This window comes from Meleagris gallopavo, chromosome Z (assembly GCF_905368555.1).
Source record: "Meleagris gallopavo chromosome Z, MGAL_WU_HG_1.1, whole genome shotgun sequence".
Lineage (NCBI taxonomy): Eukaryota > Metazoa > Chordata > Aves > Galliformes > Phasianidae > Meleagris > Meleagris gallopavo.
The window spans coordinates 41,246,645-41,272,298 of NC_139435.1; the positions used below are offsets into that span (position 1 = coordinate 41,246,645).

General features: G+C 40.9%; 1 protein-coding gene across 2 annotated transcripts; it reads right to left on the bottom strand.

The window, feature by feature from the left end:
* Positions 1-3,590: 3,590 nt before the first annotated feature.
* LOC100546836 (fructose-1,6-bisphosphatase isozyme 2) lies at positions 3,591-24,413 on the bottom strand. 2 transcript variants are annotated; one of them, XM_010725821.4, is made up of 7 exons: positions 24,166-24,413; positions 21,473-21,635; positions 20,560-20,652; positions 15,182-15,322; positions 13,867-14,004; positions 6,862-6,981; positions 3,591-4,423 (listed from the first exon to the last, which is right to left on the bottom strand). In XM_010725821.4, the coding sequence occupies exons 1-7, from the start codon at positions 24,336-24,338 to the stop codon at positions 4,229-4,231; spliced, it is 1,023 nt and encodes a 340-aa protein (XP_010724123.1). In that variant the 5' UTR covers positions 24,339-24,413; the 3' UTR covers positions 3,591-4,228. The 2 variants fall into 2 exon arrangements, with proteins under 2 accessions (XP_010724123.1, XP_010724124.1); XM_010725822.4 differs by lacking the exon at positions 15,182-15,322 and having other exon boundaries at positions 24,166-24,394.
* Positions 24,414-25,654: the final 1,241 nt, after the last annotated feature.

Sequence of the window (25,654 nt, forward strand, 5' to 3'; positions counted from 1 at the left end):
CTGGCTTCCTCCTTCCCAGGCATTTGCTGACAGTGCATTGTAATGCAGGCGAGAACCATTAGGGTGTAGCGAGCAGTCATGTCTGGGCTCTGCCTCAGCATAGTCCGCAGCTCCTGTAGCGAGCACTCTGCAAGTGCGCTCGTTGAACGTCCTCATTTGTCAGCCATGGTCAGAACTACAAAAGCTGCCACCAGAAACCCACTTGGCTTCTGATGAACAGGATCCTGCAAACCCACGATGCGAATTGCTGAGCTGAGGGGGAGGAACTCCGCAGGATAGATCCCAGCATGAATACCTATCTGTAATGCTCCATCAAGTGTTAAAATCAGCTCAGTGAAGTCATGCATAATCCAAATACAAGCTTGGTTTAGACTTTTGTAGTTACATCTGCTGAAATCAAATCTATGCAGCAAACAAGGAACAGAAGCTGGAAAGCATTTCCAGTAGAAATGAGTATAGTTTGTGAGCATTTTCCATGATGGCATGGAGCAGTAGCCATTGTCTCCTCAAAATGCGTGCTTCTGTTCCTCTTGATGACTGTTAGAATGAAGGCCCTCTGTCAATGTGTTAATTTTTATTTACATTTAAGCCTCTCAATTCATAGATCCCAAGTATGTGTGGAAAACAGATACTTTAAAGTCCTGCAGGTTTTCACAACTTCGTTGTCTTTTCTCGGGTTAATCTTTCACTTCTGCTCAATATGCACTAGTCAACCCTTTTTCTTTATAAGCCAACTGGGTAACCCAATTTACTTAAACTAAGGTCTTAACTCTTCCTTGTAATCATCCTGAGATATACTGCTTTCATTTTATATATGATAATAATTTTTGCCTGATTTTTTTCTAGAAATATCAGCTAGCTTTATTAAAAAGCAAGATCACTTCCATGCTTTGTAGAAAACAGAATAAAAAACAGACTTTCGATGTAAATGCTCAAAGCCCAGGTTCAAGCAGCATTCCCATTTCAGCTCTCTTGCTCTCTCAGGTGGATGCTAGGATACCTCTGGCAACTGAGCTGAGGTGTGCTGCTGCTGCAGGCCTGCAGTCACTGTTCTGCTGCAGCAGGTGCTGAGGCAGCAGCCTGCTGAACTCACGCCAGTCCAGATCTGTTTCTAACCCCCAACCTTGTGATTTTAGTCACGAGGCTGCTGCTTTTCTCTGTGCCTGACTGCTCAGGAGAGTTTAATTTCCAATCCAAGTAACATGCAAAACAACTGCTTGTTTATTAGTGGTGGGAGTCTCTATGGTTTTTTGTTTGTTTGTTTGTTTGTTTTTTGGATACAGACACTGTAGGTAGTTTGTTTTTATTTTACTTCTGAAATAGGTGAAAATAAATTCTGAAATTGGTGCCAATTTGAGATGTAATGTAAAGCACCAGCTTCTTCCACAAGCAAAGTGCCTTCACCCTGAGCTCAGTCAGCACCAGTGGTGCTGGGTTCCCTGTTCTCCATCAGCTCTGGAGACAGCTGCTGGTGTGTCCTCTTTTTCACCTCTCCAGTCACTACATGTGGCTTCTAGATCCTTAAAAAAATGAAATACTGTGAATCATTTTCTCACCTATCCAGCTGTACTTACACAGCTGACCACAAGAAGTTGCGGTTCAACAAACACAAGGATTTCGCAGATAACAGCCCTGCGCCACAACCCTGTGGCTTGTGCCAGACAGATCTGAGGGAGCAGCCTGAACTGGTCAGACACTGGGAGGGGAAACTTTGAGCTCTGGACTGGTGGACTGAAAGGGGCCATTTCCAAGCCTGGAGTTGTGAGCTGGTGCAATCTGGAACCTCCCGTCTAGAGCACTGCTGCACTGCCTCCAGCCCTGTGCCCTTCCCCTTGTCCCTCTCCCCTGCTCTGCCAGTGGCAAGGTTTCACCACACAAAATAGCAGCCATGTAAATACATAAGAAAACTCTTCAGGTTATGTAAGTTAGAGTGGGACTTGAAGAAAAACCACAGTGCACACCAAAGATAGTAGCTTACTTTGTGTTTGGGGTTTGCATAGACTGCTTATTGAGCTGAGATTGCTTTCTGTTCAGGGCTGATACTGATCTCTCTTTGCCACCCAGCAGCCCGCAGATGGTGAGTTGTGTTGTCTGAACTTCAACAGCTATCGGAGCTGCAGCTGTTTGAAATATCAGGCGCACAGTGCTGGGCTCTGCACTGAAGAGTGCCTAAGATTGCATGCAGATTTTGCTATGGAGACAGGCAGTTCAGGTGCATTTACGCTGAGGATAAGGCACTGAATGCCTGAAACATTGCAGTATGCAGACAGTGGTCTATCAGTTCACACAGAAACACAGATCTTAGTCATGAGTGTATGCATACCAACCACAACATGATCTTTATCTCAGCATGTCCCTAAAAGCAGTGGTTAGAGTCACTGTGGTTATTCAGGGGATTACCAAGTCTTCCTTCCTGGCCCTTGGAAACAGGGCAGATACTAGTGACCCCACTTCTGATGTGGCACAGGTATTGCAAACATCTGAGATAAATCTCAAATTATGCTTGGGTTTAGATTTCCTGTTTTAGAAATGCAACAGGATTTCTCAATGTAATGCTGAATTTACCTGCTACAGGTGTGTTTATATGGAGATGTGGGGGAAGAGAGAAAGAAACTACATATACGTATAAATATATACATACAGTGTGCATGAGCTCTCATGGTCGGAGTACACATTTACATTCTCTGTGATATAGTTCCTCTGGCTGTCACCTACAACTTCCCAGCTTCTTCTGCTTCCACTTCACTCTCCAGGATTTAAGTGTTGCTGTGTTTTGTTGTTGATAGCAGATTTTCAGGAAGCACATAACAAAGTACAGAGTAAGAAGTACATGGTGTACATGCTGGTCGTAGGCAGGTGACACAGAGAACCAGATAGAGAGCTATAGGTAGAATGCTGAGGTAGTACTGAAATCACAACCAAGCCTCTGTGATAACAATGCCTGCAAGTAAATACCCATTCCCTATAATTTTATGCCTGCATTTATTCAATGTGAGACTTCTCTCTGAGTAATAGAACATACTTGTAAGTTTAAAAATAACCACCTGGGTTTCTTGCCGGGAGTATTTTTAACTTCTGTCCATGTCCTGATGTAGTTCACGGTGAGGTCCTAATCAAACCTCATCTGAGCATGGCTGGGAGCATGGAGCAGGAAATGAGCAGATGGGGCAGGAATTGCTTAAGACAAGATGATCAAAAGAAATGTCCATCTAATAAGATGCTGATAAGAGCTGCAGGAGACAGGGGTAATAAAGGAATTAGAGTGCCATATGCTTGAAGTGTCCTAAATATCTGGTTTCACTCTTTTTGCTTAACATAATTACAGATTTCATTTAATTAAGACTTTTTTCTCTCATTGCTCAGCAAATGCTTGCTAATCTCAGAGCTCATTCCAGTTCTCCTTTGGCAGTGTCAAGGCACCAGTAGAGATAGCTAAGAATGGTGAGGTGTAGAAAAGGGCAAATGTAAATCCGAAATGAGAACATTTTGAAAATGGAGGTGCACCAATGCTTTTGGTGCAATAACTCACCTTCTGTTGCAGTGGACTGTGGATAAATGGAAAATAGGTATGATTCCAGTGTCACATTTGCAGCAATGGTTTATTTTAATTTGTATCATTGAAGTTTACACGTCTGTACATAACATCAGACATCTTCCCATTCATATAAAAACTGACATTCCTTGGTGGCGTCAATACTTTTTCATCTTTATTAATTATCCATGACATATCATTTGGAGCTTGAAAACACTGTTTCAAACACCACAAAACTTTTGGTCTTCTCTGAGCTGACTAAATAAAAAGCATCTGCAACAGAATTTCTGGCAGAAAATCCAGATAACAGTATTGTAAATGTCAATATGAAAATCATGTCACAAAAAATGCCATTCATGTAGTGTCAGATGTCTAACTTCAGATCAAATGGGACTGTTGACACTATTCCCTTCTTTTTGTTAATGTTATGTAAAGTATGTAGCTTCTGTTTATTAATTAGGCTTCTGTTTCTACATTTGATTGCATAAATCAGAATGAAAGGATTTTCACACTTGTCTGCGTGGAGAAATGAAACATTTGCTTTTCCCATCAGCCATTCTCACTATTTCTCTTGCTCTCTTTTAGTGGGATATTCACTGAGAGGTAAGTGTTGAAATGCTAGAATCCACCAACTTGAAAGGAATATTTTTACTGTGCACTAAAGACAGACAAGCAAAGTCTGAAGTGGAAAAGCTTTTAGCTGCTCTTCTGGTGTTTCTGTACACAAGCAAGATACTCATGCACATCATCTGGAGAACCAAGAATAAGAGGAACTCTCTGGTGGATGCCCTCAGGTTTTACATCCAGCACTGCCTCTGTCCCTGTAGTTGCTATCCCACCTGCCTGCTCGATGATGAAGGCCATTGGGTTGCACTCATAGAGAAGTCGGAGCTAGAAAGAAACAAAGAAAGAACATGTAACTCTTTGGTGGAGTAATTACATTACCAGAATTACCAGTGCATTACCAGAATGTGAGCTGTGAATTTGGCCAATTTTGTATGAAGTGCCTCTTGACGTAAGTAGCAATGTTTCTCTCTCATCAGTCCCTTCTTCTTCCCTTTGTTCATCTCCCTTCATAGTTTGTGTTTTGACTCCACACATCAACACCATGGTTTCCAAGCTGACAGACTCCTGTATCAGTGAATCATCACTGAAGCTGTGTTTTGTCAAAGATGTCAAAAGTAGCTGTTGAGCCCATAGACATGAGCAAAATACTGTAGCAAGCTAAGGTAATATTCCTGGGGACGGAAAGCCAAAGGCTCTACTAATGTATAGGCTTTATTTGTTATCTCAAAGAGTGGGGTAATCACATTGCGTTTGGTCAGGATATTTTAGAGCTTGAAACTTGATGCTCCCAGTTTCAAATTTCAGGTTTTGGTTGCAGTTCTTCAGAAATGTGAATAGATACTGTAGCTTGAATTCATTCAGATAGTAACTCTGTTTTCAAAGGTAACTAGAGTAATTTTATAAGTAAATTATCACGCTTAGTATGGAGATGGGTAAACCACAGTATTTGTTCACAACTTTAAAAATGTTACCTCTTTTGTGCTTGTGTGCCAGTTAAATGCAAACTTGTTTAGAATTTATGCCAAAATATTCTTTATATTTATTTATAATGTATTTATGTATTATGTATATATCTCATGTATTTATAAGAATATAAAGGACAACTAGTTATTTTTTAACAAACGTTGCCTCTAGTTTTAGCTGATTTTTTTGTTGTCAGAGTTTCTCCTGTACTGCACTGTTACTTGATATTATATTTAAAAGACTTTTCACATGTGCAAAAGACAATGGTTTCTGAAGAAAAGGAAATGTTACAGAATGCACTTGTAGAGAAAGGAAAAGAAATGGGTTGGATGTAGGACTTTGCTACCTATAGTTCCTTTATCACTGTCTTTGAAATAAAACAGCGACATACCAGAAACCTAAATAACACATACTACCATCATTCTTATCTTTAAAGCCCACTGAAATGCTGTTTTTGGTACAAGAACCCCATCTGCAAGTTAATGTGGGTCCAACAGTCTCCATTGTTCTCCTTACGCCAGCTTTTGAAAGAGTCAGAAAACAGAAGTAGTACCAATATGGAAACGTGTTTTTTGTTTCTTCATTGTGACTACATGTCTAAAGAAAAGTGGTTTTCCTTCAGGCAATAGTGTAATTGCTGTACTGTATATCTAAATCAAATTTGCCTGGACAGACATGCAGTTCTTTTCTGTTGTGTATTCTGTTGTTTTCCTGTTCTCCTCATTTCCTAGATCTCTAGGATCTGCTGCTCTTCTGGTAAATACACTTTCACAAAGATGCAACAAGTAGTCCTCAGTCACTAAAGAACTATGGACACCAGTATGCTCTGACACATGCATAAGAGATAGGGCAAATAGTTTTAAGAACACAAATTTCTGCACATGCCAACCAAAGATGTAAATGCAATCAAATATAAGGCTTTAACTCTGGTATTGACATGGGAGGAATGAAGTCTTGGAGTCAGAACTCTGTGACTAATCTATTACACATTGAACTACTCATTTTCTAAATATGAGCTGCAGGTTACTTGTGGTCCACAAGTCAGCTATCTACAGAGACTGCTCTTAAAATAACTTGTTTTAGAAATTTGATAATAAAGGCAGAAGAAAAGTTGAGGTTGACTACGGTATGTGGTCCAGCACATTTGTGAAGTCACTACATTGCATGTGGAGTCATTGCATTGCATTGCACTGCATTAAGACAGTGTGCTCTGTACAAGTATACAAATGGAATATATGCACAGAATATTTATCTAAATGCACACAAATCTGACCTTCCACTGACTGGTTTTTTGCTCAGTTAGTAGAAACCTGAGTTTTCAGTGCTAATTGTAGCAAGTTCAGCACCTTTGGAAACAGCAGGTGACAAGCCCAGCTATCTAGCACTGAACAAAACCCTGGAGAGCTCAGCATATCCCCTCTGGACTCTTAATTGCCAGCAAAAAGGGCAGAGGTTTCCCTCTGATCAACATTTTATTGGCTAGCTGTGGATAGGAATCTCAGTGGCTTCTATCATACTGAAATTATTTTCATTAGAAAAATGAGTAAAGCCTTTGATTTTAGTGAAAAATATTGATCAGTCTGTAATATAAAAACAGAAAGGAACATTTCTCGCCTAAGTTGACAACTGTCTAAACTTCTTTATTAAATTGAATTGCTGACCATCATGTCTGTTAACAATACTCTCTACATGTGGGAAATTATTATCTGTTTGTATATCTGATTATTTCTTTCCATCTCCGGGAAAACCAGAGGTATTAATTTGACCAAGATTACCAGAGAAGAAGTCAAATGATTTACCTTTCCTTTAGGACTCTTCTGATTGGCAGGATACATGAAGATCCCACCGTACATCAATGTACGGTGAACATCAGCTACCATGGAGCCCACGTACCTGGCACCATATGGGGAACTTCCATCCTGAAAAACATACAAATGAAGCATTATATCTACCAGGCTGGACAGCTAGTAGCACAGGAAAATGTTGTTTTGTTACAAAACAGGTATCAGAACAACTTAAATAATCTGTTGTTTATTGACACTGTAAAGGTGTAAACCAGTCTGAAGTTTAGACTTTTGTGAGACTTAGTGATGAGATTCTAAAATAAGTGTTTTGAAGTGCTCTATTCACAGTGTGAAAACTAGGTTGTCTGTAATTTGAGTGCACAACAACTTGGTATCAATTGCTATCCTGTGAAAATGCAAGTGATAAAAAAGAATGAAAGCTTCCTCATGTTATCAGAACAAGGTACCCATTTGACTTCTGATCTGTCACAGCTCCCTAAGCCAGGGTATGAGGATGAATATCACTTTTCACTACAAGTTTAGACTGTTCCCAGAGGACTCAGCCTTTTCCTTTTAACTTATTTTCAGGTTGTGAAGATGGTCACAGCATTCACTGTGGAGTTTAGATTAGGAGATAATAGGAATTTATTCATGAATGTAGTTTTCCTTGCTCTCAGAATAGAAATTGACATTACTGAAAGAAAGGTCATTTTAGTGAGCGCAATAAGGGAGAAATTCACACCAGTTTCAGGTTTGCTGACCATTAAAAAAAAAAAAACAAAAAAACCCACCCACAAACAGATAAAAAATTCAGAAGAAAAGCAAGGTAACTTGCACAAATAAAAGCAATAAGCTCCACTGTAAGAAAAATAAAGCATCACCCTATGTTTGCAAAGAAGAAATACACAATACAGATGTAAAATGAATAAAAGCTTTTTGAAAGCTCATATGTCAGGCAGTACGATGGTCTTTTCATATCTCTCACACTGTCTTCAACAGAGTGGGGATGAAATTTTGGCCTCCCCTAGAAAATCAGTGTATATACATGTTGAAATTCTAGAAGTTTGAAATGACCTCTGTATGTTTTTTCTGTTTGAACCAGTTGTCTAATAAAAGATCTCAGTGCTTTCTACAACCAGTACTAGTTTTAGAGAAACATATAAAGTGAGAACTTGTTTAGCAGTGCCAGCTCCAAGAACCCAGATGTCACAAATTAGCCAGCAAAATCATGAGGTGACCAGGAGAGAAAAAAAGTCAAGTGAGAGGAAAAGCAGAAGTAAGAGGGGAAAATACAGATAAAGGAAAACATATTTTATTTTGCAATCACTTTATCCAATTGTTCTGTGCAGCTGCAAAGTTTTTATACTCACTGTCTTTTAAAATGGGAACAGATTCTCATGAATTTATACAATATAATGCAATACAACACTAGGAACTCGAGGTCTGAGTGTCAGCATGAGAGACTTAGATGTTGCAGCTGGTAGTAAAACAGGAATAGAGAACAGCCTAAGTCATAATCCTTGTTCAGCTGTTCTTGCGCTACTTTCCACACTTCTTTCTTGTATAAGCAATAAAAAAAGGGTATACACAGGTAAGACACAGCTTGGAGCTTTATATTACGTTTTGCTTAAGCCTGAGTCCTGGTCATACTATTTCAGGTACAATTGAACAATGATTTCAAGTATTCAATCTTGAAATTTCCATGGCCTATACTCAAACAATCACATCTTCTAACAGTAGCTTCTCTGGCTCATAGTACTTTGCACTTGTGACTTTGCAGATATAAAAATCTGAGGCCAGACAAAAACATCTTTAGAGGTGACTTCAAGAGACCAAATGTAGTTTTGGAAAATACATTGTTCATGGAAATACATTATAATAGTTTAAACTTCTCCCTAAATAATAATAATAATAATAATAATAAAACCAACAACAACAAAGGAAGAGTGCAAAGTTTCAAGAAAAGTTTGTTAAACCTCACAAAAAGTTATAGGATACTGATCACAAGCAGGCCATGCTTTGAACTGCTTTTATGTCATTATCAGATAGGGAATTTTCAGCCCACAAGCATACAACTTAATAAGCATGAGCTGCACAACTGAGCCACTCTGTGTACAAAGCATCAGACACGTTTGGGATGTGCTAGATCTCCTGTTCATATGTAGATCACTTCCATAATTTATATGGACAATGTAAAGTGAGGCTAATAGGAGTCCACTGAGCATTTGTTTTGCTTACCCTGACAGAAATTCTTCTTCTAGAAACACAGAGCTGAGACTGTACTCAGAAAAGTACAGAAGAGAAATCACTCCATTCTGGTACAGTAATTACTTGAACTGCAGACTAAAACAAAATTTTCACTTCCCTTAGCATCCAGCTACCTGCTTAGGAGGAGTAAACAATCCTTTTAGTTACTAGGTATGCTACTTCTTGCTTCTCCAGTTTGGTCAATCATATATTTTTCCTACAAATGAGAAGGTAAATAGGTGTTGCGCAATTGTTGGCCCATTGTCCAGGCTTTCCTCTCTAACAAAATAACAGCAAGAACGCTAGGGAAGCTCAACTAAAGATCTGAATAGTGCCAAGCAGCGTTTGCCCAGTGGGAACTTTGCAATGTTATAACTGATGTTAATGAAAGAGTTGGAGAACCTTGATGTTCCCTTCACCTGCATTTGTGGCATTTAAGGAACCTTGTTATTGCTCTTGGTTTCATCCTTTGCATTACTTTTTTTGCTTAAACCAGGGAAAAAATGTGGCTCATAACAGACAGATATTGTGATTTTTTCTCTTCACAATGTGATGGAAGACATTTTCTCACTTTTTTATTCTACAGATATCTGAAAACTACATTCCTCTGCAGTAGCAGCTCAAGACAATGTTTTTCTTGCATAACTATCACAACTAGGAGAGTGGACTGGCAGAAATCTTTTCTAGACTGCAGCAGCAATGGACTGCATGCTTCCCTCTACATACATTTATGGTGACAAAAACATGATGCTCTTCTTAGCTTTTTTAAATCTCTTGCACACCGCTGGACTGGCTGGCAGAAGAATATCTCCTGTATTTTATGGTAAGTTTTTGATGGCTTTGCTAAGATGAGTCCTTAACCAAGGAGTCTCCATGGCATGACTCTCTGTCAACATCTGCAATAAGACTCATTCAACCTCACATGGTTCCAGGAAGGGATGGAGAACCTCTCCCATGAAGAAAGGCTGTGAATGATGGGGTTGTTTAGCCTGGAGGTTTAGATTAGTTACAAAGAAAAAATTATTTCATATGAGAGTGGTGAGACACTGACACAAGCTGCCCAGAGAAACAGCGGATGCCCTGTCCCTAGAGGTGTTCAAGGTCAGGTTGGATGGGGCCCTGAGCAGCCTGATGTCACAGTGGTATCCCTAACCATGACAGGGGGTAGGAATTGGTCCAACCTAAGCCATTCTATGATTCTAAGCTAAGATAAAGATGAGTGGCATAACAGTCAGACACTCAGTGTCGACTAGGTGCTATGGTCCTAGAACCATTACTGGATGAAAAGATGGAATGAAATCTGTGCAAAAACATTTTTTTTTAGCACAGTGGTGCCCAATATACAGTGCAGAGGGAAAATAGAATGGATCAAAGGGAGAAAAAGTATAAGAAAGTTAATAAGGGCTGATATTGTTGCTTCGCCTCTTGGTTTATAATGGCCAGAAGGCCATAGAGTGAGAGTGGTCCTCCTCGTTGAGATATCTCTCAAGCCCCACACAATGGGAGACAGTCAGTCCTCCCTAAAGTCACAGACCTTTATGCACTGTATGTCCAGCATATACTCCCCACTGCCCTTCTGCATGCTGAAGAAAGAGAGACCCACATCAAATCTGTGCAGTACTCCAGTTGGGTTATATGCTGAGGGTGCAGTACCAATGTAGCTGTAGCTGAGTTGTAGCAGGAACTTGTAGAATTACTTGTGCATTGCGGCCCATAACATCAGTGCATTGACCCCTCTCAGGCAGCCAGAATTGTGGCTTGGAGTCAGGACCTGAACTTCAGGACTTCAATAGACATGGAGAGAGAGAGAACTCAATGAGTTCTTTGTCTCAGCCTTCACTGTCATTCAAGCTTCCCACACCTCTCATGACCCTGAACCTCTCAGTGAAGGTTAGGGGAGAAAAATCCCTTCCAATGTACTAGCAGTGCAAGTCTAAGACTGCCTCAAGAGAATGAATATGCACAAGTCTATGAGACTGGACAACATACATCCCAACGTCCTGAAGGAGTTGGTAAATGTGGTTGCCAAGCCACTTTCCATCATATTTGAAAAGTCCTGGCTGTCAGATGAAGCCCCCAGTGGCTGGAAAAAGGGAAATATCACTCCTACTTTTATGAAAGAGAGAAAGGAAAACCAGGGGAACTATGGGCCAATGAGCCTCATGGCTGTGCCTAGGAAGACTGTGGAACAGATCCTCTAGGAAGAGATGTTAAGACACATGTAAAATGAAAAGGTGACCCAAGACAGCTAGCACACCTGAAGTGGTAGCAGTGGGCTAAAGAATGATAACTGATGTTGTTCATCTGGACTTACGCAAGGCCTTTGATGTGGTCCTATACTGAATTGTTATCTCTAAATTGAAGAAATAAGGATTTGGAGTCTGGACTATTCAGTGGATTAGTTTTGTTTGTGGTTAATTCAGTGTCCACGTGGAGGCTGGTGATGAGTGGTGTCCTCCAAACATCCATCTTGGGACCCGTATTTAGTATCTTTATCTACTACATAAATTATCAAATTCATTCAGTGAGTGCACTCTCAGCTTGTTTGCTGATGACACCAAGCTGAGTAGTGCAGTTGGCAGAGAAAGGGATGCCATTCAAAGGACAAGCTTCCAAAGTGGGCCCACATGGATTTAAGGAGGTTCAACAAGGCCAAGTGCAAGGTGTTGCACTTTGGTCAGGGTGGTCCCAGGTATGCATATAGACTGTGAGAAAAACTCAATGAGAGCAGCCCCAATGAGAAGGACTTGGGAGTTCTGGAGGACAAAAAGCTAGGCATGAACCAGCACTGTGCACTTGCAGCCTGGAAGACCAACATATTCTGGGCTGCATCAGAGGAGGGGTGGTCAGCAGGGAAAGGGAGGAGGATTGTTTCCTTTGGCTCTTTCCCTCATGAGACCCCCCCTCCCAGCACAAGAAAGATGTGGTGTGTTGGAACAGGTTCAGAGGACAACCACAAACAAAATCAAAAGGTTGGAGCACCTCTCCTATGAAGAAAGTTTGAAGGAGTTGGGCTTGTTTGTTTAGCTTGGAGAAGTCCCCAGGGGGACATCACTGCAACCTTCCAGTACTTCAGGGGAGCAAGAATGCACTGACTTTTTACAAGGTAGATGGGACAAGAGGAGACAGCTTTACAATAGAAGGAGAGACATTTAGAGATTAGACATTAGGAGGAAATTCCTTATATTGGGGTTGATGAGGCCCTGGCAGAGGCTGCCCAGTGAAGTTGTGGCTGACCTATCCCTTGGGGTGTTAAAGGCCAGGTGTGATGGGGCTCTGGGGATGCTGATCTAGTGGTTGACGACCTTGCCCATTGGAGGGAGTTGGAACAAGATAGGCTTGAAGATCCCTTCCAACTCAAGTCATTCTATGATACTATGGTTCTGTGATTCTGTGATACTTTAAATCTATTATTCTGTGATTCTGTGATTCTATGATTATTGGCATTGATTATTTAATGTGGGTTTTTTTGTTTTTTTTAAACACTGGACTGGTTTATAAAAACACAAACAAATAAATCCATTGTCAGTGCATTAGAATGAACACATATCTCAGCACAGTGTGAGCAGAATGACTACAGATAGCTTTCTCTTTCCCAGCTTGGCCAGTTTTTAGGAAGTATGAAAATCTGGGCTTCCACTGGGCTTCCACTCCTCTCCTAACTTTGAAACTTTCACATTTCAAAACAATCTCAAGGAATATATATATAAGACGGTGTGATTTCCTCTGTAGTGACAATCTGAGTAACATGGGAAAGAGACTTAGGTAAGAGATCAGCATTGCTGCTATCTTCAATGCAGTATATCTAGATTTTCAGCTCAGCAGGAGCTTCTCAGAATACTGTGTTGAAATCTTCCTGGTATGGCACTCCGCAGCTTTCTAATGGATACACTTTTTACATAAGCTCTTTTCAAGAATTCTTGACAAGTAATAGCTTAAAAAGTAATAATCCAGGGAGCTTTTCTAACAGGAAAGCATTAAAATCATCTTCCTAGACAAATTCAATTCTGAGTGATGACACTTCACCGTATTTTGTTATGACTTACTCACATAGCTATGTTTTCCAGATAGCTTTCCAATTTCCCCACTGAGAGACTGTACTGTGTCCTCCCTAGAACATAGAGAGCTGCATATTCTCATGATAACACTCATCAGGTAAGGGATGTTCTCAGCTTTCTCTCTCTGAATGATACAGTATAATCTTCTTAACAATAGAGGACGGTGAAATTGTGTCTTAACCTTTCCCCTACTTTTTTCCAACCTGTGAGTATTTTCATGGTCTTTATGACACATATAGACAGTGTAAGAGTTATGCCACATTTTCCAAATGCAAGAAAATGAAGGCGATCCCACCTAAATCCCTGGTAGCCCCTTTTGTGAGTTGAATCTAAATCCATTATGCACCGCTGCATAAATGACTGAGCTGCATATTCAGCTATGATAGAAAACAAGGGTATGGCCACATTTCCCTTGCATGTTTTCTGAGCTGTTTTTTTTTTTTGCTCTTGTTTTTTAAATGATTTTTCATTTACAGCATAGTTTCCTCCATGCAGTAGTGAACAAGCTATGAGTTTCTTTATTAAAGAGTAAGTTACAAAAGAAGTCAGGGTACTAGAAGCCAACAGAGCAGATACATACCCAAAACGGGACCAAATGTTTACAAGGGGCTGAATTCAGAGATGTCTTCAAATCCCTTCCCATTACTCTGGACTGTATGCAAGGCAGTACTAACCAGCAAACAGTATATTGGATACAGTGCTAATATGTTCTTACCTCAGGGAATTTCTTCTTTTTTAAATATTCCGTCATTGCAGGATCAAAATACTTTGCATAACCTTCATTGAGACTGTAAATCTTCCCTTTCTTCTTGATTTTAACATCTCTATCAACCAGAATAAATTCTCCGAGACCCTACAGAATAACAGGGAAGATCAATTATGAGCAAGCAGCAGAATGCTTTGTTGCTTCCCTTGGCAGTTCTCACAGTAGCAGCAGCAGACATACCAGCACAGCTTGGCCCTTTCAGCACCAGTCTTGTGTAAAACTTCACAGTATTCAAACAGAGCACAGACTCTGTTTAAAGTTAATGAAAACCTGTTTCATCGGTAGTATAAGCAAAAAGCAGTTTGCCTTTAATAACTAGCTTAGTTAGCAACACCAGTCAACCCTGAAAACATATAGAATGTTTGTGTCACAGATCACAAGGTTACAAATGAATAAATTATATTCTCCTTTGCTTTTTGAGTTCCACTTGACTGTCTTGTGTAAATATCTTAAAGTTCCTTCCAGAATGCCAGTTCCTTCCACATGCTGCTTTCTGCAGTTGGAGCACAGCCTCCACCTTCACACTATCCGATCTGTTCATATCCTGTTCTTCCTGTTTGTATATAGCTTCTTTATAAAGATTAAGATTTGTTTGTAATGCACCATTTTATTAAAAACAACTTCTACATTATTGCCTAAATCTAAAGCCAGTTTTTCAAACAAGAAGCCTCCTCCATTCCTCCAGCAACATTTGTAGGGCTGAGCAGCAATGAGCAGCACAAGTCTGCTTGAGTGGTTGCAGTTCAGCTTTTGCAAATTGCTGGGTATGCAGCCTGGAGGACTTAATCATAAAGCTACTTTGCACTCAGGAATTCAGGCATCACTCCACCTAACCTCTATCAACAAGCGTTCCCTGCCCCAGATAAAACACTGAACATCTTGAGGTTCTATAGCAGACAAGAAGCAAAACCAAGAAAACATCAGGAATCCTTCAAGTTGAGCAAAAATACTGTTTAAAGTGAGTCTTTTGCAGTGTTTCTCTGTGCAAACCAGCAGTCTGATTTGAATGAACAAGGACTCAAATGCCGTTTGACTTAAAATCTAACTCACAGAGCAAAGAAATCAAGCAGAGGCAGTGCAACAAACATACTCATGAATTATTCAGCATGAGTAAGATGGCAGAATGACGCTCCAGGATGAAGGTGACAAGAGAACAGCATAGATTACCTAGGTTTCAGACACAACGAGGAACAAAAGCGAGCAGACTCAACCATGGGAAGCTCTAAAAGACAATGTGGCAATGTTATTAACATCAGGACTGTACCGGATCCAGCATGAAGCAGTCCACTCCTTGCCCAGTAGAGAGGGCAACCAGCGTAGCACTGCCATACAGGGCATAGCCTGCAGCAACAATTTTGCGCCCAGGCTGCAAAGCGTCTTTTTCAGAGGGCTCGTCATCTGTCTCCTAAAGACAAATTACCGTTGGACTGGAGGTTAAATTACTGTAAGAAACAATAAAAACAACACTGAAATAATAGCTTGGGATAGATTACTTATTTGTGTCTTACCCTTTGAAGGAATCAAAATAGAGACTGTTCTCACTAGTTTAAGGTAAGTTCACCACAAGTAAATGTGCGTGCTTGGGCAGGGCGAGGTGAATTTGTCATTTCATGCATATAATTCAATCCGTATGATATCTGCCACAAAACTGATACCTGAGCAATGCAGCCTAGTATATTAACTCAAGATCATCATAAATCTGAGACAGAACAAAACTACTAATTTTCTATAAATTTAAACATAAGCAATCATACTGATTTCAGTCTAAAGGAGTAACTGTGAGATGAGTGTGATAACTAATACTGCACACACTGCACTGCATAGAAATTGCTTCCATTAAGGCAGAGTAAAAGGACAGATGTTACAAGGCAGTGAAGCCGAGATTATGCCTTTGTCTCTGTTGATGAAGAGACAGGTAACTGAAGTGACAGTATAACTGCTCATAATATATAGCAGGAAAAACATCTTTACATAGTAATGTGTGTGCAAATGTAGGTTTGCATATGTAATTGCACAGAACTTTCACATGGCATTTTACTTCAGGCTTTTAATCTGTCATCAGTTTCTATCTCTCATGTTGCCATTTGGTACTAAGTTATTACTGAAGAAGAACATGCCAAGCAGACCAGGCGCAAAAAAATTCTAGCCAGCTCCACAGGTGTGCCTCAGGAACAGTTTAGCGGAGATTGGCTGGCCCCAGCCTGCTCTTCCTGACTACAACATGGGTTAAGAATGGTTGATACTGATGCTTCCTAAAGAGTTTGTCATTTGTGGTGGAGTTACTGTGGAAGTTTGATACTGGTTAACTGGGAATTAAAATGAGAATCTGCTCAGACCCTTTATTATTGAGGAGCTGATTTAGCGTTTTATCATTTCAAATTCATACAGTTTCTCAGTGTTTGCATGGGCTTGATTAGATTGAGTAGCAGCTAAATAGAAATAGCAGGCCTAGCCAAAAAGATCTTGTTAAAATATAAAAACCACTGGAGAATGTCTTGTGCAGAAAATCAAATATTTGATAAATATCAAGTTAATTATTTAAAAAATCACGAATGTCTACCAGAGTTATTTCCAAAGAAAAACAACCTCCCACACCAACAAAAAGAAACATTTTCTGCTCTGATAAGAAACTCTCAGAGTTTCCACCAGGTCCCAGCAAGGTTGGGGTAACCTTGGAATCCTGTTCACCATAGAATACCACATCTATAGGAAAGCAGACATATGTGACATCAGAAGTACATCTTTCAAAATATCTGAGGACAGTGATTTATCTCCAGAATGTTTTTATTTTCAACTGAAAGACTTTGGTTGAAAGAATTTGTTACTTTATTTTACTGATCTTGTACCTACATTTTGCTTACAATTATTTTTAATACTATGTCATCAAATCTTCTCTGAAAAAAAAACCAACTAGTTGCGAGTTAGATCCTCATGAAATACAATATGTAAAAATACACCTAGTATGAAGTCCTTTAGAATTATTTTGTGCAAAACTACTTATTCAGAAAGTTACACACGTGATGAAGTTTAAAAGTCTGTCTGTATGTATCAGAGATGGGAATATTGACTGTTTACTATTTAACTAGCTGTTAATTGTTTGCCAAACAGTTCTTTTTAAGAACCAACTATTATACCCTTCGCAGCATCTTCTCTTTCAAAACTGTATCACCCTTGCACATACACCTCAACATTAATGGCACTGGTTGCTGACAATAGATGGATTGTTTGAACATTATGTGCAGAATTAAACATACATTTACACAACCAGTTGCAAACATACTACGCTTCTTATTGTCTTTTTTTGTATGCTTTCCTCATTTAAAGAAATATAATTCTATGTAAATAGGTCAAAGATTTTTGTTTTATAGAACATGGTGTATAAACAGCTTCTGGAAGGAAGGAAAAAAGTTCAGTCTCAAACAAACAGTTTGCAGAGCTTGTTGGAATGTAAAAAAGCTATGATCAGCTGGTATTTCTCTGTTAGCACTGCAGGAGCTTTGTCCTACCAAGTGCCATGCACTGTGAAACAAACTGGAGATTTACGCTCACTCTGATAGCTGATGAATGTTTTCACTTCTTTCTGGTGCACAGACAGTCTTCCTTTTTGCTGTGTTTTGAGTATGAGATGGAGGTAATGAAATTTCTTTATGTCTTTATGCAAATGACTGAAATAGACATTGTCTGTTATTAAAAGCTTTTACACAGTCATTTCAGCTCCTTGTTGTCATGAAGCAGATGAAAGATAGTGCCTGGCTATACAGGTACCCACAGATGATATCTGAATCTGAATTTTTTTTACATGTAAGATTTGCAGAAACACATGAGTTGACATCAGTAGCACAGGGAGCAGGTTTGGGAAGCCATGGCTTGCAGATCTCTATTTGTATCCTTTGCTTAATGAATATACATTTGCTCTGAATCTTTACACCTTCCCCATGAGGGACAACATGAAGTAGCAGGCAGTAAGGAAGCAAGGAAGAAATTGTCCTCATGAAATGGAGAAGGGGAAGAAAAGCCGTCTGATGCACTGGGCATTGTTACAAATTAAAATCAAAATTCGACAAAGAAATAGAGCTTCATAGTCTGTATGCTGACAGTGAATTGAGAATTGTATAGTTAGTTCAGTAGCATGAAAAAAATACAGAAGGAATCCAGCGAAAAGTACTTTCTTACCACCACATCCTGACACTCCACCAGCTAAGAACACCTCAGAGCCAGCAAATGACTGCCAAGGTCTTACCTCTCACCTGGCTTATTCTGTGTGAACCTGTCAGCTCCACTATTCTGACTTTTCTCATCATTTTAACAATGACATGCCTGATTCAGAATGTAAAATCCAAATGGAAAATGAAATAAATCTAAGATGGAATTTATTTCCTGGTTGTTTTTCTCTAAGAAACAAATGCAGTGCTCTTCTGGAAGGAGGTGGTAGTTCCTGAGGCTGCTTAAATGGGTAATCATTTTCAGATTTGAAATGTATTGCCAAGTCTGATCTTTATAGAAAAGTGTTGATAATCCTCAAGCTAATATTTCAGTTCTATTATCCTCAAGCTAATAAGTCAGGAATGTGTGCCTTTGGAAATGGAGTTAAGGTTTTAATGTGGGACTATCAGCAGTGCTGAGAACTGCAAAGCACTAAATATCAAAGGTGCTAAGGGTCATCCACTTGAATTAGAATTATTCTAGCTTTTCCAAAACAGCCTTCATGTGCTTTAAACAGATTGAGATAAACTTACAGTTTCTTTATTAAATGATTCTCTTTCCATGGGATAAACATTTCTACAGTAATAATTAATAAAACTCTTATTATTATTTACTTATTTTAAAAAATTAAATAGTCCTGAAGTTAATAATGTTGCTGTAGAATTGTCTAACTTGAGAGAAAGGCACATTAATTACCATCTACTTCGGAAACAGCAGTCTTCCACCCAAGTGGAAGTCCATGGATGCAGTGTTGTTTCTAACATTTTCTAACAAAATAAGTTTTTCCTGCTACAAAAGAACTATGCTTCATCACAGAAGCAGTATTTTCATATGGATATGAATAATTTATACCAAACAGCTAAATTTTTTTCTTTCTAAAGTTCTAAACTGTATCCACCCACATTGAAGGAAAAAAAAAAAGGAATATAGGTATTTACAACAAATGGATTAATACATAACAAAATAATGGCAAATACAGAAAGATCAGAAAATGAATAGAAAACCTTAGTATTTGGGAAGGACTCAAGTTCTTTAGGAAACGTTTCTGTTCTGCCACAGAAGTCTAGGGAAGGTTGGGCAACTCACAGTTCTAATGTGTCTCAACAGGTGAGCTAAAGCTTACAGAGAAGTCCAGTCTGTATTTCAACCTGCCATGCTGCATGAATCACATGAAGCATTTGCTTTTATATTTTTGCAAAGCAACCTAAACACGTTTCTAAACAGAAAGCTAATGTTTAGTGTTTGTGAAACAGTGCCTTCCATAGCTACTTAATGTAGCCTACATTAATGTAGGAAAGCACTGCAGTGTTTTTAGGTCTTTACAGGAATACATGGAAAGACTGAGGGTCCTTCTGCATGCCATCAGGACATGTGGCACGGATTTCCAAGCTCTTTCCTGCAGAAAGGGGCATGTCAGAAGTACTAGAGGTAATCCCTCAAGCCATACATTGTTTCAGAATCTGTGGCGTATGCTGGCACTGACCACGGATATCATGGCAAGTCATATGCCAGCATTTTGCATGTGCCATGACCCTGCTCAGGCTTTATCAGGACTATTTGATTTATCAGCAGATGTGTGCTCAGTGGCAATGATGGCTTTGCCCACCAAAATGTAAAAGAAAAGGCTGTCTGAAAAATGATGAGTTAAGAGATGAGAGATGATTTTAAAAGCACATCTTTATACTTTTGAAGTATCGTGTCTGAGCCTGCAAACATTTCTTTGCAGTCATGAGAACTGTAAATATTTCTTCAAAATAATGGTAGCTGAGGGTCTCCTGTTGTCATATGACTGTGAGCTCAGATTTTAAGCAAAACACCAACTGCTGGGAGATTAGCAGTCAAGTCATAAGACTTGGTATGACTGTAGCTATTAGTATATATTAATTGGGTATACAGTTGCTGCTCTGTGCAACTCTGTGGAAGGGGAGCTGTTGGCCAGGCCCTGTCATCTTAGGTGACAGCTTCCTCTGGACTCCAATGCTAGCATCTGCATAAACACCCATCTGCAACCAGCATGGAAATGTGCACCAGGAGGCCACTGCAGCACTAGCAGTGATTGGGCATAGGCAGAGCCTCAACCCTCACTGGTCAGAATCCGGTATGACAAACACCAACCAGTAGACTTGAGAGGGCCTTCAGCCCTTCTGCCATGAGGTGAGCTACCCCACTGCGTGATGATGGGAGGGTCTTATTTAGGTGCCTGTCTGTGTGGAAAAGTGCTGTTACTCAGAAAAGTCTGAGAGTCCCCTTCCAGGGAATTCAGAAAGCTCTTCATCATGGGTGAACCTCATGTTCTACCCCTTCTGCTCTTTGCAAGGCTCTAGTGAGCCCAAAGACACATAAAGGATCAAGGATGGAAACTGATACACATCGATACATCCAAGCCATTTTGCTTTCCTCAAGAAAACTCTGCCACTTGTGTTTTGTTTGTTCTCTTACCTTTTTGTAGATAGCGAATATTGTTCCTATGGGTGCCAAGCAGTCTATATTGGATGAGCCATCCAGAGGGTCAAAGCATACCACATATTTACCCTGAAATAGAAAGGGCAAGGGAAGCATTAAATATTGTGCTGTCCAGTTGTCTCGCACTGCTATTTCCCTTCAGTTGGTGACTCCCACATCCATGTTTGCATGCAGCTCTCCAGACATACAAGACCCAGCGGAGAGGGTTGGCCCATGGACTCAGCTGGCCTCCTCTGCCAGGGATATGGGAGAGAGCACACTGCCGCTCACACAGCACAGTCCGCTGGCAGAAAGAGCAGTCCTCTGTATCCAGGTCATGTGAGAAGTCTGAAAGCAGAGGAGACAAGCCATTCTGGAAGCCAGCATCTTGCTTGAGTAGATGTGCTTTGATCTGTTACGTTCGGAACCAAAAGACTTGTTGATAACATGTGGCTTGAGGACAGAAGAAAAAGGCCATGAAGAAGGGTGTCAGTTACATCAGCGTGAGCAGCAATAGGATCCCTCCTGGGGGAGCCCTGAGAAGCGGTCACGTGTTTCCTCCAGCCCTGTAATGCAAAACGCAGCCATGACGGTTTCGGCTTTCCCACTCACTTTATCTCGCATAAATATTAATGTAATCCAAAGCTGTAACACCAGCGCCCAGGGAATGTAATATACACACGGGAGTTGGGTATGTTAGCAACTGTGAAATAATTTCCGCCTCCTCCAAGCTCTAATAACAATTTTTCCCTCCGCAGAGCGTTCAGCTGCCGAAATCGCGCCGTCCGCCCGAGGTGCTGACACAAAGCAGCAGCGCCGCAGACGCTCTCAGCTCTCGGCGAAGGGGCGGCCCGGCCCTCTCCCGAAGCACGAGTGCCCCCTGCCGCCGCCCGGCTCCCGCAGCACCCACCCGCTTCTCCTTAGGGGTGATGAGGGCGTCCTTGTTCTCCTCCGTCACCAGCACGCAGGTGCTGTAGGAGGATTGCAGCATGTTGATCACCAAGGAGTTGGACAAGACGTCCAGCTTCTTCACCTCGTCCCCGGTCACGTTCACGGTGCCTGCTATGCCAAACCTGGGGAGAAGGGAAAACGTCTGAAGGGGATTTTTAGAGAATCAACAGGTAAGGGTAGCTCTGTCCTCTCGTCTTCCCTCAAACCTTTGGATTCAGACCATCAAGGTGCAGTGGGAGGTGGTTACTGCTGCTAGCAGCAGTATGTCTGAACAAAGGAAAGACGATGGCATCGTTTTTGAGGCATTACTGGTGTCCCTTTGCTCCCCCTCTGGATGCTCTCGAAGCTAGGAGCAGAGCCCACAGCTGCTGGCAGGTGTCAGGTTTGCCCGGAGCCCCCGGAGGGGCCAGCAGCAGCTCTGAGGGCAGAGAAGGGACATTCACCATTGGTCACACCTGCTGCTTACGCAGCTGCATAGGGCTCCCGAGAGTCCTCCACCCCTAAGTCTCCATCCAGCCCCAAAAACGGAAGCTTCAGGGAGAGCTCCAGACCATTCTAAGCCATGTCTCTAGATCTAGTCAGTTTATTCTCCCCTAATGCATAAAGAAGCATTTGTTGACTAGATTAGGCTACCATTCTATATCCTAATTTTATCAGTATACTGAGTATGCGGAATATAGTAATACATATGTATGTCTGAAATTTATATCTATGTCTGAAACAAAAAGAACTCTTAACCTGATGTGCTGAATCAGGACAGCTCAGAAATATAGAAGGAAATCCAGATGGCATTTTTATTCACCACGAAAAAGAAAAAAGGAGGGGGATTGAATAAGGTCAGCATCGAGCATTAGCTGCTGGGAACAAGTTTTTTCCCTCATTAAAAGCCAAAAGCTGCTTGAGTTTTCCAGAAGTATTGAGCGTTGCAGGTATTACCATTTTGGAATTAGAAAGGAATGTGATTTTCAGGGCATGCTAAGCATCCGATCTCCAATTACCATGTTTCCAGGCAGGTTCCCAAACCAAGTTTATAGATTTGTAAAGTCCTTCAGCTTTGAAAGGCAAATCTATTAAAAACTCATGCTGAGATATCTGACTGACATCAAAGAAGTCACTTCACATTCTCCTGTTTGGAGAAGCAAGAAAAAATAAGAGCACTCTAGCTGCATTTTTCTCTAATGTTAAGATCCTAGGTCTTGCTTATGGGAAGAAGGCACAGATGCTTATGGGAAGACAGTCACTGTGGTTGAAAGTTTGCAACAGAAATTTCCAAAATTTCATGGCTATTTGCTGCTATTCGAATGATATATGTTATTCATCCATTTGTTTGGATATTTTAAATATTTCTTTGTCATTACTTGAAAGCTTCTGTTAATAGAAAAAAACATTAGCTTATTGATATAACGGATGTTTGCCTTCTAAAGGCATATTCCTGTAGCACTGTCTGTGCCCTGTGTGCAAGGGGACTATTCTACCTCTAGTCTATTGAACAGTGGTTTTCTCCACTTAGAAGCTGTATGTTGAAAGACAGAAATTAGGTAGAAGCAATACTTCCTCTAAGTCAGAACAGCTCAGATTCACCTAATAGAGGCAAAGTATAGTTTACCGTTTAAATAGCAGAGGAGCCTGAGGCTGCTGCTGACTTTCAGTGTACCTTGTGTCCTCTCTAAAAATTACAGTCCACACCTGTAAGGTGACTGTGGCGGTAATGAGACGCTGAATTTTTGGTTGACAGAGATCACTGAGGACTCAGCAGAAGTATAAAGACCCCAGAGTGCTATATGCTGTGGTGTTACCACTGGGGGAAAAAAAAAGGGATAAATTACAAACATTGTTTTTCTTACACAGCTGTCTTCCATGTCTTCTTTATGCATGCATGAATACATCCACATACAGGGATGTATACAAATATATATTTCACTGCATAAACAACAATTGCATATTTTAAATACAGAATTTTATTAGGACTTTCCAGATCCCTGAGCTGCTTCTGAGAGATCACTAATAAAAGGCTCACACTGAGGACATTCTTAACTGGCTGTGTGAAGAACAGCTCAATTCATTGCACGTTTCGATAAGCAAATCATCATTTGATTTCCTAAATGACTACATGCCAAATTATTCCATTTGTTTTTCATATAGGACTTTCTAGGACTCCCTACCTATAACCCTGGTACTACTCAAGGAAGAAAGGGAACGTACCCATGTGTGACATCTGTCTCACAGAGCTGTTGTTTTAGAGCTTTACTTACACTGCGGTCAGGCGGAACACTGTTGTCTCAACACAGAAGAAGCCCTGGCTGGCACTGCTCAGCACTGTGCTTGGCTGCCAGCGGAAGCAGTGCAGTGTGGTGTTCTGCACATTCACAATAAACTTAGAAATACATCAGCGCCAACATTTACAAGGTATAATGAAGAGAACAGCAAGATCCTGACCCATACTGCAGAAGGGCAGCCAGTCTAAGTGTTTATCTTGCACTTGACATTAAAATGCTCCAAAAAAAGGGATCTCCTGCTTACCAGTCCTAGCAACCCATGCCCTGACCTCCTTCATGCAATCGCTTGGACTACACTGCCCTCTTCCCAGCCTCGCGGTGCAAGCAGCTGCCTCTCCACCTCCTCCTCCTTCCCATACACCTAAGTAGGACTCACATGTGGGCAAGGCCTGCCTTTCTGACTGCGGAGGAAATGGCCTTTATGGCAGTCAGCATGGAGTTGAGCAGCTGTGTCAGCTCCCCGGTGGCTCCCTTGACTCGTCGTCCCTTCTCCATGACAAACCGTGTGAGAGTCAGCATGTCTGTTTCAAAAGGGGCTTTGTCCGACATTTTTGCTGGATATCAGTGCTCCTGTCTTCTTGGCTGGACTGGGTGCTTTCTAGCCGCGTTGAGCTACCCAGCAGCAGTCTATTTTGAGGGGAAGCTACTGGCTGTGCTGCCAGTCTTATTCAAATGTTTCTGAGACCATGTGATGGGGTCCCAGAATAGCTGCGCCTGGGCTGGCTCCATGCTTCTTCAGACAGCCACTGCTCTGCTGCCCTCTGCACACCCACCTTCCTGGCACACAGCTCTCACAACACAAGCATGTGGTACATTGGCTGCTCTTGGCAAAGGCTCTCACTAGCCTTGTGGCTGAACACAGTCCTCCTGCAGCAATAGGCTCAGAGTTGCAAAGCAAGACAAGCCCTGCACAATTTGCAGAGTCCTAGCAGCAGAGGGGTGACAACTGGAAGCCCTCTCATCACCTTGTCCCCTGTCTGGCCATCCCTTCCCAGCCCTCCACAAGGCTGGTAGAAGGGCATGGCACTTCCCAAGGCAAAATACTGCTCTGCGTCTGAAGCCAGAAGGCCATTTAACCACCTAGCATAGACATTTGGAAGTTAATCTAAATTACATGGAAAAATGGTTCAGCCAGGTCTAAGCCTTGGGTACTCCAAGAGGTTTTGCGTGATGAACCACAGAATGAAAGCATCTAAACATGCATCTATTAAAGGTGCTTTTTATTGCAGTTGCAGTACCATTTTAATGATTTAATTCTCAGTCTACGCTGCTTCTAATATTATACAGTTTACATAAATGAAAAACACTGAGTGAGTTATGGCTTGATGCTTCCTAAGTAATCATCCCTTCATTGATCAACTGATTGAAATGAATGATACTTATCTGATTTTATCTTGTCTGTTATAGTTACGTGGTTCTGTGATTCTATGCAAATGTAGATATGTCTCACTTTGCAGTTACGCTGCAGATAATTCTGCCATCATTTTCTTGTAAGCAACAAACCTGGAATACATGGCACTAACATGAAGACAGGTAGAAGTGCAGTGAGTTAGGCACATGCTGTCATCTGGAACACTGGAATTACAGCTCTGAATTGCAGTTCTGTTCTCTCACTTAGAGGAGGTAATCAGAACTATCACATGTTGCAGTCTTTATTTTAACTTATTGGTAGCAGTCTCTTATTTTTAAGACGAAGATCTGGAAAGCCTACAACAAAATTAGAAAATCTGAAGGTAAAGCAGAAAGTTTCAATGAGATTAATTTTTATCAGTGGTTGAAACCAAATTACTGGGCTAGAATCATACTAGGAAAGAAGAAATTTAATTTATCAACAGAAGTTGTATTTTGCCTTTTTTTTTGTCTGT